The sequence below is a fragment of the Mytilus trossulus genome, chromosome 7, assembly GCF_036588685.1.
Source record: "Mytilus trossulus isolate FHL-02 chromosome 7, PNRI_Mtr1.1.1.hap1, whole genome shotgun sequence".
NCBI lineage: Eukaryota > Metazoa > Mollusca > Bivalvia > Mytilida > Mytilidae > Mytilus > Mytilus trossulus.
The window spans coordinates 63,916,270-63,933,256 of record NC_086379.1 but is presented as its reverse complement, the minus strand read 5'-3'; the positions used below and the strand labels follow the sequence as shown (position 1 = coordinate 63,933,256).

Genomic DNA, 16,987 nt, shown 5'->3' with positions numbered 1-16,987 from the left:
TTTGTATAGCTGCATGGTTACTTTATTTTTACCTAACAAGAATTAACATAGTCTGTTATAATTACACACATAATTCTATTAAAATTATTTTGCACTAATAGAAAAGATATGGACATGCATACTTTGAATGATTGATCAATGTTTACTTATGCAGCCTTAGTGCATACAGGCTTTATCACAGCGAGTTAAAATATTTTTACAATTTCAAATTCAAGTATTTATAATGTTACATGATTACTTCAATAAGTCAGCAACCCAAATGACAGACAAGCAAAACTTTTTTTTTTGTGAATAAAAATGTCTCAGTTTTTCCATCTACGCAAGTTCAAAAGGGAATGTACTCTTAAAATATCAACTGAATGGCACAAAACTATGAGTATCATGTTCATTCAGTTGAATTTGAAACCTTTCTTTTATAATATAAAACAACCAATTTATATGAAGAATTCTGTCAATTTTACTTTGATCAAAATGTTATCTGTAGGAAAATTCAGATTCATAAACTTTTTATACAAACAGATACAGCAGCAAACAGACAACAAAATAAAGGGGTAACAGAAAAATATTATTTATGTATCAATATATAATATGCAACACTTATAAATGATCTATAAGAGTGCTATTCAAATATAGATTATTCAATTAACCAATCTACCCCCTTTTCTATTTTAACAAAGGCACATAACTACAGTAACAAATTAGGGAAATGAACTGTGATTGTTCAGGTGGCATAATTTTTCAGTCTGCTATATGTCAAGAAACTTTGTAAATGGATGTACTTAAAAAAATAATCTTCATTCTGTGAAAGTATTTTTACTTCAATAGTTTCCCACTTTGATTTCAAGGTAAAAATGTGTAAGTGAAACTGTGAAAGACTTAATTCATGAACTAGAAACCATACTGCTAGAATCCATGAACTATAAACCATACTGCTAGAATCCATGAACTAGAAACCATACTGCTAGAATCCATGAACTAGAAACCATACTGCTAGAATCCATGAACTAGAAACCATACTGCTAGAATCCATGAACTAGATACCATACTGCTAGAATCCATGAACTACATACTGCTAGAATCCATGAACTAGAAACCATACTGCTAGAATCAAAGAACAAGAAACCATACTGCTAGAATTCATGAACTAGATACCACACTGCTAGAATCAATGAACTAGATACCATACTGCTAGAATCCATGAACTAGAAACCATACTTCTAGAATCCATGAACTAGAAACCATACTGCTAGAATCAAAGAACAAGAAACCATACTGCTAGAATCCATGAACTAGATACCATACTACTAGAATCCATGAACTAGATACCATACTGCTAGAATCCATGAACTAGAAACCATACTGCTAGAATCCATACTGTTAGAATATATTCACTGTTAAACTATTTTCAACAATAACTTTCTCTTCAATAGATTTTAAAGAAATGACTTACTTATTTCTCTGTTGATCTTTATACCAGGATTGAAATTCTATCATTTCTTTCTTCAGTCTTCTGCCATCTTTTGTATCTATGTAACAGTATTCAGGTAAGGTAGAAGGCTAAAGAAGAACAAAAAAATATCTTATTTTAACCATCAGATTTGTTTTTGTATACATATGCCAAATATGCGCAAACATCCTTGGTTAATCGGCATAATTTGTCAAAAGTTAATTTATATGTTTTAGAAATTATTATTTTTTTTAATTTTGAGCATTCAAAAACATTTTTGTTTACTGTTTTTAGATGAATTTATCTATTTTTCTTAAAATCATAAGCTTTATACATTATACATTTCCTTAACTTTATATTGAGAGCCTTTATGGAATAATGTAGAAATGCTAAATTAAAGTAATACAAATTTCAATATTCACATGACATAATTACAACAAAATATAACATTTTGCAAGAAGATCTCTCTCGAAATTTCAAAAATAAAAATGTTCTGCCCTTTGGAAAAAAAATAGTTTAAAAAAAAACAGACACATAGATTGACATTTATTTGTTTAAATTTTTAAATGTTGACCTTAATGCATCGTATATGGTATGTTGAAATGTCACTCTCTGCAATAAATACCATATTAACATGTGTTTGCATAATTTTTTTTAAGGGTGCTTAACAGTAAAAATTGTATATTACTTTAGAAGAAAATTGAACTTTCTTCAGAAGAAACAGAAGACAATTTATACTTGATGAAAGAAAAGGCAACCCTAATAAAGTTGAAAACACACTTGTTAAATATAGCAATCCTAAAAAAAATAACAAAATTTTTCAGTCAAGAAAAGATAATGTTCCTTGTTATGTACTGAATTAAAAATATCTTTTTATACTAAACCAATCTGCCTATACCAAGGCAAAGACATGATTTACAAAAGGGTTTTTATCTCCAGCAATAGACTTTCTTTAAAATAAACCATTGATATTTAACTGGATTAAAGTTATCAACATGCACCAGTAGAAGTTTTAAGCTATGTACTGTTTTAATTTCAATAAGCATTGTTTCTTTCAAGACATGCAATAGTAAAAAAAGCTGTTAATGCAGATTTTTTAATATTGTCTCACTCCAATGGATGCTGCAAATTTAATTCAACATTCTTTTCAGATGAACCATGCAAATTTCTACAAAGTTATCAAAATGCATCCTCCTTCATGCTAAAAAATGAGTTTGTTTAGAAATTTAAATAAATTAGTGCACTTCAGAGAGAAAGGAATTATCTCCTGAACAACACAAGGCATTAGTGAGGTTTTAGATGCACCATGCAAATTTCTTATAGTTATCTTTAAACATCCTTGCTCATGCTCAAAATGTTTGTTTAGAAATTTAAATAAATTAGTGCACTTCCCAGAGAAAGGGATTATCTCCTGAACAACACGAGGCATTAGTGAGGCTACAGCTAACAAAGGAAGAATAAAGCATATTGCTTATGGTGCTGGGAGACAAGACTTTCAATGTGTTTCAAGCATTTCATTCATCACACCACAAACACAATGTAATTACCCCAGCTGACTTCACACGCTTTTTCCGAGGAAAAACTTCCTCGTCTTGTGCTGTAGGCTAATAAGTAAGCAATCTTATATGAAGCTGTCTTTTATGTTTTAATAGAATAAACAATCACAGCATTGTGAAATACAAAATAAAAATGACTATACGAATTGTTAAGTATTGATTAGTTAAATCATCTAGCTTATACATCTTTGTGATGCCACTTAATTTATAGAATGATTCTAAAAATCATATTTTTTTCTTTTTAAAACTTGCCTTATAAAAATATATTGGAGCTTTCCTCTATTAAGGAAATTGAGCATTTTTTATACAATATCGTATTAATATTTTCATTTCAGTGAGTTTTTTCACTTGTCAATACGCAATACTTCTGATAAAAAAAATAAAGATTTGGATATAAGGGGGGATAAATGACAATTTTTAATTGTGTATTTGCAACCAGATATCATAATTTACTATATGAAGAACATTACATAATATAAACCATATTGTAAAATACAATGACAAAATAAATAAAATAAACCCTTATAAAATGCTGAAGTACTTCAAAAGTAGATCTTAATAAGAAATCCACTGACTGAACTTGAAACATTTATTGACTAAATGACAATAAGGGAAATAAGGATTCCTTTACATTAGAGCATAGGATCAAAACCCAGAGACAAATATTATTTTTTCATCAGAAATATTCAATCTTCTTATAAGAGGTATTCTTCCATGATCATCAACAAAGAGGGCATAATAATTTTACAACGTCCATATTGATTATATTGGGTCATTACTATTGAATTAGTGGTATACACTTCCGAAATAATCTTTTGTAAGTGAGAAATTATTGAACACATTCATTCTTATTGCTTAGTGTATTGATAAAAAGTACAATTAAAAATAGCTTAACATACTATAAAGGTCTGACAGTTCAATACCATGAATATGTATTAAAGTCAGGATGTTCAAACAAAATATGATATAGTTTAATGTTAGAGGTATAAATACCTATACATGTTTTCTTGGCTATTCTTTTCAATATATGGGATCAAAGGAAATTGCATGAAAAAATTCAATATTTCATAGAATAAATCTTTATTATGCACATTTAGATTCAAAGACAGCAAAAACTTTTCATCATTTTAGATTTTTCATTTTTAAGGGGAGATAACTGTATTTTGACATGGTTTTTCAATCAGGCAATAACACTTTAAAATGTATATCTAGATCTACATGTATATACTAGCCTATAATATTACCTACGGAAAAAAGAATAATTTTACTAGCAACTTATGATCAACATACCAGAAAATTATAGCGTATCATGGTTTTCTTTAGTTTTCCCTTTACATACTCTTCTCTGGCAAATTCTTCTCCCTGTACAAAGTAAATAAATGGTTTATAAAGTGGCAGAAATCGCACTATTTACATGTTCATCTAGATCACTTGTTTTGCTTATTAAAAGCAAGCAAAACTATCAAAATTTCAGTACATAAATTTTTTACTGCATTTAATTTCTCCATACATGTAACTACTGTATACAGATTGTCTTGTTATAAAAATTAATATATTTTGCACAAAACCTGTGCACTATAGTGTTAAAGCCTAACTTAAATATAAAGATGACCAAAGAAAATTTAACACTGAAACTGGAAATAAAATTAAGGCCAAGGTCAGGTGGAAAAGACTGGATGACGGGTATCATAAAGAATATATTTTATACAAGTTTTGGTTAACCTAAATAAAAAGTGGGATCAGTGAAATCTTCATTTAAATTGATGTCATGGCCACATGACAAATGCTAGACAGACATTTTTTGTACAAATTTACATATATATCTAATATGTCGATCTGTCAAGGCTGGCATGTGCAGTCTGTAGTACAAATTCAGTTGAACTCTGGAGTATAGAAAAGAAATCGAATCAACATATAAAGAGAAGATGTGGTATGATTGCCAATGAGACAACTATCCACAAACGACCAAAATGACACAGACATTAACAACTATAGGTCACTGTACGGCCTTCAACAATGAGCCCATACCGCATAGTCAGCTATAAAAGGCCCTGATAAGACAATGTAAAACAATTTAAACGAGAAAACTTACTGCCTTATTTATATAAAAAAATGAACGAAAAACAAATATGTAACACATAAACAAAAGACAGCCACTGACAACTATCAAATGGACATATTTACCTGAACCCTCTGACAAATAAATATTGGTAACCTATCAATGAATAGGTACTGAAAAACAAATCCTGAAGAAAAATTTATCACAAGAGTGTGAAAATGAGTCTAGTGCCTCTTTTTTCAACAAATCTTGGGAGTAAAGAAAAAACTTGTAAGTCATTCACATTACAGTAAAACTTACAACCAATTTTAATCATTACATTTTTTTTAAAAGAGTTTGCATGTTCATATTACATTTTATCAAGATATATATATAGATTTAAACAATAAATGGATGAAATCTAATATTATAAGGGTATATGAACAGGATGACAATAAAGTTAGAGTATTTTTGTAAACATGATCCAATATTTGTAAAGCAAAACATTTAAACAAACACATGTACAACTTTCAAGCAACAACCTAAACATTTCAGTCATTTATTATACTTGAAAAATATTACCCAAATTCTAATAAATCTTGCAGTTAAATGTCCTTGATTTATAAAAAAATAAATAAACAACCAGTTGTCAATGGGAAACTCTTAATATTGCATTGTGTATTTTATAGGTACAAAAATGTAATTTGATATTAGTATATTTTCCATTATATAGGTAAACAATTTATGCAGTCTATGTCCTTAAGGTTTTTTGTTTCAGTTATAAAATTTACTTGAATTGTCTTCCTACTAAAGTGTTTAAATTAGGTTTAATGAAAGATACAAAGTTTAAGGAAGATGGAAATCAAACAACAAAAGAACCATTATTACCACAGCAATAGGGAATAGGCTTTACAATTTGCATTCTCTATAATGTCTGGAGTCACAAAATGAACACTTTCTCTTTAATTTTGTTACTGTTGTTCCTTTTGGCAGTCTTCAGCAATAAACAAGCTGCCCCTATAGCCAGTGAGAAAGATCAAGACAAATGCTCATCCTAACTAAGCCAGTTATCACTAAAACTTATAGGAACTGCTAAATACATGATATATGTGAATATAAAAATAAACTTTTGCCGCAATCAATAAATTAAATATGAAACTGAAAGTCTTCAAATACTATAATTTATTTTTAATGCTACAATAAGTTATAGTAAAAGTATTTGAAGACTTAATTCAAGATAAACTACCAAGAGACAATTCAGCAGAACATCAAGCCATTTATACATGGTAAAATTTTAAATGAACATTTACACTGTACAGTACTAGTATTGTTCTATTACCACCATCATCTATTGGGATTTTTTTGTGTTGTTGGACTGTTGTTTCAATGAGTTCCACACCCCCACACTTCCCTTTGATCATTATTGTGAGCACCTTTAAGGACAAAGCAGTTACCAATATGATTTTTCAATATTCAATATCTACATTCTCTCAGTATAGAAAGTATATATCCAATCATTATACAAGATTAATAAGTTTAAATCAAGAATAATTTTAACTAAAACATTTTGTACTTGTGCATGTTTTTATTTGCTGTCTGTGACAACAAAACAATTCTCATTCCAGTCATCGTTGGAACATGTACATAGATACCTACGTTAGGAATAGCATACCATTTATTAAACAGTTTGAAGTGGATTGATATACAGAGTACATGAATCTAGGCAATCAACGATATTTATCATTTCAATTAATCTTTCCAAATCAGTTACACAAACATTCGAAATCAAATTAAATCCTTACATCTAAACTTGTGTAGAAAACTAATTTATGTCAATAGAATAAAACATAAATATGACTTTGCATGTCAATTTCATTGTATGTCGATTAGAATCTACTTGAACATTGGTGTGACATACTTTGAAAATAACTGATTTCAGATTTAAACTCAAAGCAGGCAAGACTAAAATTCTAAATAATGAAATCCAATCCTAGTATTGATTATACATGTAGCAGTTTTACTCTGGATAATAGTTAATATGAGGCAGGCATTACCTGTTAATGGGGACGAAATCTGTATGATTTTATTTTAACCTAAATATTTGTAAAAAAAAAAACGGAAATACCTTTACGTTTCCGATTTTGGTTCTGTTGTTAGGGATTTTAGTTGTGACGTTATTTAAGTTATGACGTCATATGCAATGTAAACTAAGAAACGCTTTCATCAGGTAACGTTTTTTCATATCAAGGAATTATTAAAAATGAAATTGGTATTGCAGTCCTTCCTATTTTATACTAGACTGATAAATATATATTTTCTCAAAGTTTCATACAAATGAAACCGGAAAAAGGAAGTACATTGTAGATTTCGGCGCAGGTCCGGGATTTCAAAACATGACATAAAAAAATTGAACGATTTTGAGTTCATTAGTACAATGAAAAATTCGGGAAATTTTCCCGATTTTTTTTTTTATTGAATTTTCTACTGTTATTGGGGACTTCGTCCCCATATAAAGCTTTGAGAGTTTATTAGGTCTTTCCAACTTTCTTGTGAAATTTTCAACTGAATTTTAATATTTTCATATAAAAATAGATTCTTATTGGTGGAAAGACCTTCAATTGTTCTTTAAAAAAAAAAATTTTAATCCTTTTGTCTACAAATATCCTCACTTTGCAAAAATCACCCTCATTATATTATGAGGCTGGAGAGGGATCTTGATTTCTATTTTCAATAAGTATTTTTTTTCTCTATCTTTATTTTGTTTGACCATTATTCTATTAAGGGTTGAGAGTTAAAAAAAAATGTCATCCTTCCTTTATGTGATATACCTTTCCAAAACCAGAATAGTGTAGTTCACTATAACTCAAACATCTGTCTTTGTATCTATGTTTCAACTGTTTTTCCTGTTTTGTTATTGACTTGAAACAGAGAGATTTGGTTATTACTATGGGCTATCATAGCTTCCTTTATAGGTTAGGTCTTAGTTTGACATTTGTTGAAGGTTGTTTTGTGATATCATTTGGATGTTTATTGGTGGGTGCAATTGTCTTATTGGTAATTAATTACAGCATCAGTGAATACTAATACATGTACTGTGGATTCATTTATTTTCGTGGGTACCAATTTTCATGGTTTGAGGAAAACCTGCATATTCGTGGATATTTAAATTGGAGTTTTTTGAAAAGTCTGCATATATTCCTTAAGAAAATTTGTAATTCGCTGAACATTTTAATTCGTGGTTTCTCGGTATCCACGAAATCTACGAAAATTGGTATCCAACGAATATTAATGAATCCACAGTACTACAAACCGCTGAACTTGTTTTTATATACATATTGTTGTAATCCCTAAGAAAATTGAGCCGAAAATGTCATAAATTGTGATTATTGTTTATAAGGTAAACAGGAAGTTAAAATTTAAAAGTGAAAAACAAGAACATCACACTGTATGACTCCTTTGTAATGTGGGTTTAAACATTAACAATAAGAATGCCAATATATAGAGAATTCAAAAGCAGAATTGTTGTATGCAAGTTTTGGTAGACTTTTCTTATGCTTCAATATGGTGCAATGACTAAATGGAAGTGAGTGCTCGATTTATAACAATTTTTTTCTGTAATTGTAACTGAAACAAATGGTTTAATGGTCTATGACATTTTCTTAAAGGATTTCATGTCTGCTATAGACTGTATAACATAAAGGTAATGCTACAATTGCTATTAGAAATTACATATACACTCTTATGACTTATATTGTTTATAAGCATTCTGTTCTTCAACATGCTAACTGACAAAGGTTTAGCTTGATCCTTATTACAATGTCTAGCAAATTGTCATTATGAAAGTAGTTGTAATTTTATAAGTTGACATATCTTTTTTGTAATAACATTTAGACTCTCCAGTGATTTCTTTACACTAGAAGTAATTAACATAACATATAAAGTAATTGAAAATCAATAAAGTTGACATTTAAATAAATAAATAAATTGCTTCAATACATAGTCTTTTCCATGAATCACTATATGACAACCAGGATAGTTGATGTATGTTGGTACATGTATCTATAACATTAAATTACCAAATATGGATATGTAAAAAAACTTATCATTGTTATGAAATGAAACCTAGACATCAAAGAGACTGGAATAAGCTTTAATTCTCTTTTATTCCTATCTATGACTTTTTATCTGGAGATTGCATTGGCTTGGATTGGCCAAAAAATTGTTTCAAAGGAAAAGATATTTTCATTAATTCGGCCTACAAGGTTGTTCAAAAACTACTACTATAGTGCACACATTGGATACAGGATGAGTGATTTCATGTACATGTAAATAACCATTTAAGCAGCAATACAGCCAAAATCTATAGACCACTTTCGAGTTCATCCGTCACCGGAAAAACCTTGTCAATTTTACCCACCTTTATCACCGTCATTCGTGCGTTTAGGGGCGTCTTCACTTCCGTTCCAATGTTGAGCGAGTGGTTGGAAAACTAAAATTCTATATTGTACATATTATTCGGCAAATTGAATTCTCAAAATTGACAATCAGCCTTGCTGTCATTAGGGAATTGTCATTAAGTACCTACAGAACAACCATTATTTCTAGTTTATCCTGCACAATGACGATCACTAAGACACTTGATGAACGTAAATAGTGCAGGGATACAGGCAACCCTCTATCTGGTAAATGACGTCATAAAGGCGCGTATAATTGACGAGTTTTTTCCGGTGACGGATGAACTCGAAAGTGGTCTATTCCAACAGAGCAAGTCAAGGCAGAAACAAATGTGACCATTAAAAACAAACATACCGACGATGCATATATTTAAGGACAACTTCACCAACAGATGTCATGACTGTCAATTTGTTATTGTCTTAAACATTATGTTAAGATTACAACTGAACTTGAATTGATTTGGCTCGTTTAATTTTCATAAAATTTTGACAAAATGTTTACTTTTACTATATGACAAAAATATAAAATTTCAAAAATTGGAACCACACACTTATAAAAAAAAAATCATTGGACAAATAGCAGTATTACTATTACCAATTTTGATCATTGAGAAGCTTACTATTGCCTGAACAATTGAAAGTAAAATATGTTCAGCTGAATTTTATAGAGTTATCTCCCTGTAGTGGTATGTACCAACTTAATGAGACTTTTTTTTAATAAATGAAAAATGAAAGATTTCTGTTTGTTCTACTTACCAAATCCATCTTTGTAAGTCTAACTCTAACTTCTGGTAAGCTGAAGTAATGCTTGAGTGCTCTGTCATGTAGTCCATCATACTGTAGTGTCGGTCTCTTTGAAAACAAATAAAACATTTTTTATAAAATGCAAAAGTTGTTTAAAACAAGTTAGACTCATTCTTACACAAAGTCCATCAAAAATGGAGAGAAAATCAATGAATGTTTCGCAAGTTCTACCAAAGATGGCCATCTGAACAAATTTCTGATACCATCTTCAGAGTAATCAAATATTTATTATTAATCAAATGATTGTTGTACTAATCAATCAAACTTACAAGAAACATGCTAAAAAGCAGTAATTCTTGGTATATACACTTTGTAAACATGGTAAATAAAATCATCAATTACATTGTATTCTCAAAACAAGACCTATCTTGATTTAAAGGGATATTCATTTCACATTTAATACATAGATATAGGAAGATGTGGTGTGAGTGCCAATGACACAACTCTCCATCCAAATAAAAGTTAATAAAAGTAAACCATTATAGGTCAATGTACAGCCTTCAACACAGAGCCTTGGCTTACACCGAACAACAAACTATAAAGAGCCCCAATTGCCCCTCAAAATTACTAGTGTAAAACCATTAAAACGGGAAAACCATTGGTCTAGTCTATAAAAAAACGATGTACATTTTGTATATGTATATGTTTCAAAATAACACTCATATATCATTGAGAATCTAAATTTTTCTTTTCCCCTTACATGTATCTGTGAAATGGACAAAAATAAGTATCCCATAAATATTCAGTCTGCCAAAAGTTAAACACCACCAAAATATAACTGGCAATATTTGTTTAACTATTGGGAAAAAAACATTTATGTTAGGTGTTAGGAATTGCCTAAACATACACTAAGAAAATTCACTACGACCAAAAAGATTAAACTCCTATAAAGCAGCCAAGCAACCTTTTATTAACGGGCATCTGAGTGTTTACAAATATACTGTTTCTGCAGGTGGTCGTGAAAGTTTTCGAACATTGGTCCGTCAACTCCATAGAGGCAACTACACAGCAAGTCGTGTTGTCATGAGACCTGCCCTAACAGGTTTCAATGGGATAATGACTATCTATGCCTGAAAATGAGAAGTTGGCAAAGCATTCATTAATAGATGAAAGTAGGTTTCTTTTACTACCAGTAGATGCCATAATATGGATTTCGCAGGGAAATAAACAGCCTATGAAAAAAACAATGTTTGCCCAATGATTGCATGAGGTGCTGGTGGTGTTACAATTTGGGGTTGCTTTTAATACCATTGTAAGCTGGGTATGCATTGCATATTTTGGAGGTTGACATAAACGGACAGCTGCAAATGTTTACACCTGTCCTAAGTCAGGAATCTGATGTACAGTAGTTGTCGTTTGTTTATGTAATACATATATTGTTTATATAGATTAGACCGTTGGTTTTCCGGTTTGAATGGTTTTACACTAGTAATTTTGGGGCCCTTTATAGCTTGTTGTTCGGTGTGAGCCAAGGCTCCGTGTTGAAGGCCGTACTTTAACCTATAATGGTTTACTCTTTTTAAATTGTTATTTGGATGGAGAGTTGTCTCATTGGCACTCACACCACATCTTCCTATACATGTATCTAGAGTCTGACAGACATACAGAGATTTGGTGCCTAATTGTAGTCCCTTATCCCATATTTGCGTCAACATGCTCAAGACCCTAGTAAATGGACAATAACACTAAACCACAGAGGGCAAGGATTGTAACAGAGTTGGAAAAGCAAAAAGCCATTATACACTATCTTTTGGCCTTCAATGTTTCCATACATAAATCCTATCGAACATGTCTGGAATGCCATTAGCAGAAATCTCAATTGCAGAGATCCGCCTTCACAAAATCTTGTCGACTTAAAAGTGGCAATTGTTGATGAATGGAACAGATTTCTTCAACTTAAGTTTTGAAGGCTAGGAGTGAGTATATATAAGGAGTATGTGTTATGGAACTGTACCGGAAGAGAGGTTGTTACACATGCTATTGACTCCAATATTGACATAAAATTTGCTGAACATTACCAAAGATTATGTGTAGAAAATTTAAATGATATAGGGTGATTAAAAATAATTGTTGTAAAAAAATAAAAAATCACAGTTAAACTTTTAAAAATGCTGTTTCTGATTTGTGTAATTAACAATATTTCTATAGATGCAAAACCTAAATGCATAGAACCTTCATAAGCAACCAAAATTATATTTTTGGTTTGTTTATGGTATATGATAGCAAAATTGCTACATGAATGTTGGTTTTTTTTTTAGGAATAATTAATGTTTTAGATTGGAAAAAAAATAGATGCAATAAAAATAGGTGGTGCTTAACTTTTGCAAACTGTTTATATTGTATTGAAATGAATCTTTAGTAAAAGTAAAATTAATTCTTCCTCCCCCCTCCAAAAAAAAATCTTCCAAAATTTAAGTCTAAGCAACAATAATTACTATTCATTAAGCGAAACAAGAAAGTGTACATTTGTTAGTACAAAAAAAATCTCTGAACTACAATGTACAAATTTATTGAGAGGAAATAAGTGTAGGTTAATTTTATTCAGAATACTGGTATGCTTGGATAGACAAGTAAACATGTACTGTTATTGCTTATTTTTCACCTGAAAAATGTGTTACAATTTTGTAATATATAAATTAAATCATTCAAAAAGCAACTTATTATTATACTTTTATATTTATTATAATTTATAGTAATAGTTAGCGTGACCTTTGAAAATCTATGACAATGCATCAAGAACAAGTTAGGATATGATGTACATGGACACTTGGAATTTCTAGGTTGCAGACTGGTTTAAACAAAATTCTAATAATATATTCTAATGCAATTTTTATGTAACATTTTTTTCATTGGCTAAAAGTTGCCATCAAATCCACAGTTGACCAGGTGTAACTAAGGAAGGACCCAACATTTTAAATTGATTGAATCAACATATGTGTTTGATTACCGCTATATAATCGAAAATAAAACAACAACTACATTGAATTCCTGGTTTTAATGTAATTTTATCAGACTCTAAATTGTACAGGTGACGTCATAACCTTCAGGTTGTAAGTTTTTATTTGTATGACGTCACGTTTACCAAAATCATTTATAAAGTTTCACAGATTTTTTTTATTTTTCAAATTTAGACATTTTATCAAGTTTAATTGTATTATTTCTTTTTGAAATGCATTAGAAACAGAATAACAGTACTATAGTTGCAGAGTTTCCCCCTTCAATTTTGATTTGACAGTCGCCAATCTCCGTTATACTGTCTTCGCTATGTGTCACCAGTAAAACTGCATTGGCGACCGTCAAATCTACAATTGACGATGGCAACTCTTCAACTACAGTACTGGTATTCTTAAATTGTAAATATCAAAGTCAAGTTAAAAATGGATTTTAAAACTAAGTTCCATATTTTGTTATTTAAAATATCATCTCATTTACCTGCTTAAACATGATCATATATATGTATTTAATCTTAAAATACAATTAATCAAAATTTCAATGACTGAAATTACTATTAGAAAGAAAAAAAAATTACAACCAGGTTTTCCTTATCATCAACTGATTAAATGTATTTCTTCTTAAAAATTTTAATCTTCTATAAATACAACAATATTTAAATGGAACTATGCTTGTATTTTAACTTGTAGAAAATTAAATCAAAGATTGTATTTCTCAGCATAAATTTTACAGCAAACAAATTGTTCAAAGTACACAAAATGTTACTAGAAATAGCAGAAAAATGTACATTGTATCATGACTATACCTACATTTTTTGTACATGTATATGAACTATAATACTTGTTAATGAACTTACAGATTTTAATGGGGGATGATCAAGTTGTGGACTGTGTACTCCAGATAAATCAAATCCATCTTCTAATCTTTTCACATCAAAATAATATTTTCTGAAATTCAGATAAAAATAACATATTATATTTATAATTTAATATAGAATGAACATTTAGACCAGATAACAGAAAACGACACAAAATCAGTTCATGCAGATCAAAAATTTGCATGTAAAAGTGTACTCTGTAATTGCTGTTTGTATCAAAAGTACATAAAATAGTTTATTACAATCTTTTTGAAATTGTTGAAAAAAAAATGAACATATATAAATGAAGTAACATTGTACAAACACACATATGATCAATATTTATATACAAAAATAAAAGATCTAGAATCCAGGATACAAAAAGTGTACATTAATATGATAGGGTTATTGCATTGGGGAATATTGTCCCCAGTAGAATCTTATATTGCACGAGCTTGTGAGTGCAATATATGTTCTACGAGGGACAATATTGCCAATATTCATGCAATAACCCTTTTATTGTATAGCAATATAATATTTAAAAGTAAAAATTGATTTAAACTAGATTTTGATGTTGACGATGTCATGAATTTTTGAAGATTTATTGCACGCTAACTTTTGGTTGCTTTTTGTGGGAAATATTATATTGCAATACAATAATATTTATTATAATGTATCATTTATCTACTATATGGAACCCTAAATTTTTACAAGGATTGCCTTTATATTAACTTTTCACCGACTCAGGTACATGTGTACATGTAAAACTAATACAGTTTACATTTTTTGTATTTTTATCATGTTTGGAGGAATTATTGTCTGTGTGTGCATATAAATGCGATTTTGTCATTTTAGACTAAAAATACCGGTACCACGATTTCCCGAGAACTACGAGAACAACATAATATCCCGAAAACAACATTATGTATCCCGAGAACAAGATTTTTAATTGTGTTAAAGGTGTTTTTATTGTGTTTTTACTACTTTTTACAATAATAAAGAATACTAATAAGAGATACTACTCGTTTTTATTCAATAAAAATGCTATTTTAGGTCAAAAATTTGATTTCTATGTCTTGTATGCAAAATCCTTGTTGAACACAATATGGCGGACATTCTTAAGGTAGACAACTTAAGAAAATCAAAGAATTAGAAGATCTTAGAAGAACTGACACAAAAGAAAAGTATCAAATGTACTGAAAGAATAGATTTTATTAAAAAAAATGTTAAAAATTCATATAAAAACTGACAAAATATAACGTCCGCCACATTGTTTTAAGGAATAAGGAATTTGCCTCATACAAATCTATTTTCTGAAGATTGCGTGTACTTTTATTAATTATGAACGCCATAAACCTTAATCATTGTATGCTGTTACACTTATTTAAGCAAAAAACACATATAACACCATAAAAAATCTTGTTCTCGGGATATATAATCTTGTTTTCGGGATATTATGTTGTTCTCGTAGTTCTCGGGAAATCGTGGTACCCTAAAAATACTACCTTCATTTTGGCAATATTGAGAAAATTCCTGTTTAATTACAAATGAAATTTAAAAAATGCGATTTTAAATTATTTTGTTTATAACCCTGTTGCAATTTTCACAATGATAAAAAGCATCACAATAATTTCTGAATTCACAGTAGATACTTTTGTACTAAATCATGCACAGCAAAAATATTGTACTAACTTAGGTATACTTCAAACCAACTGGACAAATTAATCATGTTAACAGTTTTAGCCATAACGGAAGTTAGTGCTTATGTATGTGTTTCTATAATTTTTGTAAGTTTTCACTTAATTAGAATTAAGTTTTTATTGCTTGTACAATGCATGTGTTTTATGTAAATATGCTGATCTGCTCTATTTTGGGCTTTGTCTGTATACATTGTAAATATATATCTAAGCCTTTGATGTATACATGTACATGTGTCACTATGTGTGCTTTAGCTTATAAGATGTACATGTTGCTTTAACTTGCGTTGCTCAGTTTACAATTTCATTTGTACATGTGCTTTATATTTATTGATGTACACTGCATGTGCTGTATATATATATCTGTTGTTATTCAATGAATGAGATTAATATTGTGCTTACTTTGCAAGGGTAGGGATTGAAGGATTTGTGGTTAAAAGTTAGACATGCTTAAAAAGTTATTTGGACTGGACAATATAAGATGAATACACTTATTGTCAACACGACAAATACTTTAACCCTCTATTAACTTCGTTGGTATCAGGAGTTTAGGGCCAGGAGTGAGGACAACTAAAAGATCAAAAGCGAGTTTATCAGATTTTTTACATCATCCCAGCCCAAAAATTATGTAGCATAAACAACTAAAACGTTATTCACTTACAGTTTTCTTCCGACAGTTTTGATAACTGCGTCCGACATTTTTATTTACGTAATCCAAAGGAAAAAATAAATCCTGGTAAAAATATAACAATTTTACATTTCCCACATTGCTGTTGTTTAGGACGCGTCACTCAAGCGATGTACACAACCTAAAACCTACGCAAGCACCTGCTAAAATATAGTTCGTTGATATCTTTATTTGGTACACAATATTTGATTATTATATTTCTTATAAAAATCCTAAGTAATCGTAAATATATATTTTAGACTTATTATTTGAATAAATATTCGAATGAATGAAATATCAGCTATATTTGTTATGTTACTGGTTACCAGGAAAAAATATATATTCGTACGCAACCGGAAACGAAAAATTGAGGGAGTGAACTCTTGTCAAACAAATTGACATTTAGAGTTATTTCCCATAGTGATTGACTGTTGTTTGTCACTTTATACGTAGATGGGGGGTTCTAAGTCTAAAATCGGCTGTATTTTGAATACATAACCATAAATTAGTTGCTAT

General features: G+C 29.8%; 1 protein-coding gene across 4 annotated transcripts in view; it reads right to left on the bottom strand.

Moving 5' to 3' along the window:
• LOC134725544 (uncharacterized) overlaps positions 1 to 16,740 on the bottom strand; it is a 46,689-nt gene extending 29,949 nt beyond the window's left edge. Inside the window, exons 1-6 of one of the 4 annotated variants that reach the window (XM_063589453.1) lie at positions 16,466 to 16,740; positions 14,108 to 14,198; positions 10,252 to 10,347; positions 4,294 to 4,365; positions 2,995 to 3,051; positions 1,451 to 1,557 (exon numbers count right to left, since the gene is read on the bottom strand). In XM_063589453.1, the coding sequence (XP_063445523.1) occupies positions 1,451 to 1,557; positions 2,995 to 3,051; positions 4,294 to 4,365; positions 10,252 to 10,347; positions 14,108 to 14,198; positions 16,466 to 16,503 (461 nt within the window). In that variant the 5' untranslated portion in view covers positions 16,504 to 16,740. The remainder of the gene's footprint in view (positions 1 to 1,450; positions 1,558 to 2,994; positions 3,052 to 4,293; positions 4,366 to 10,251; positions 10,348 to 14,107; positions 14,199 to 16,465) is intronic. The other 3 variants (XM_063589449.1, XM_063589450.1, XM_063589452.1) reach the window with 3 other exon arrangements.
• Positions 16,741 to 16,987: the final 247 nt, after the last annotated feature.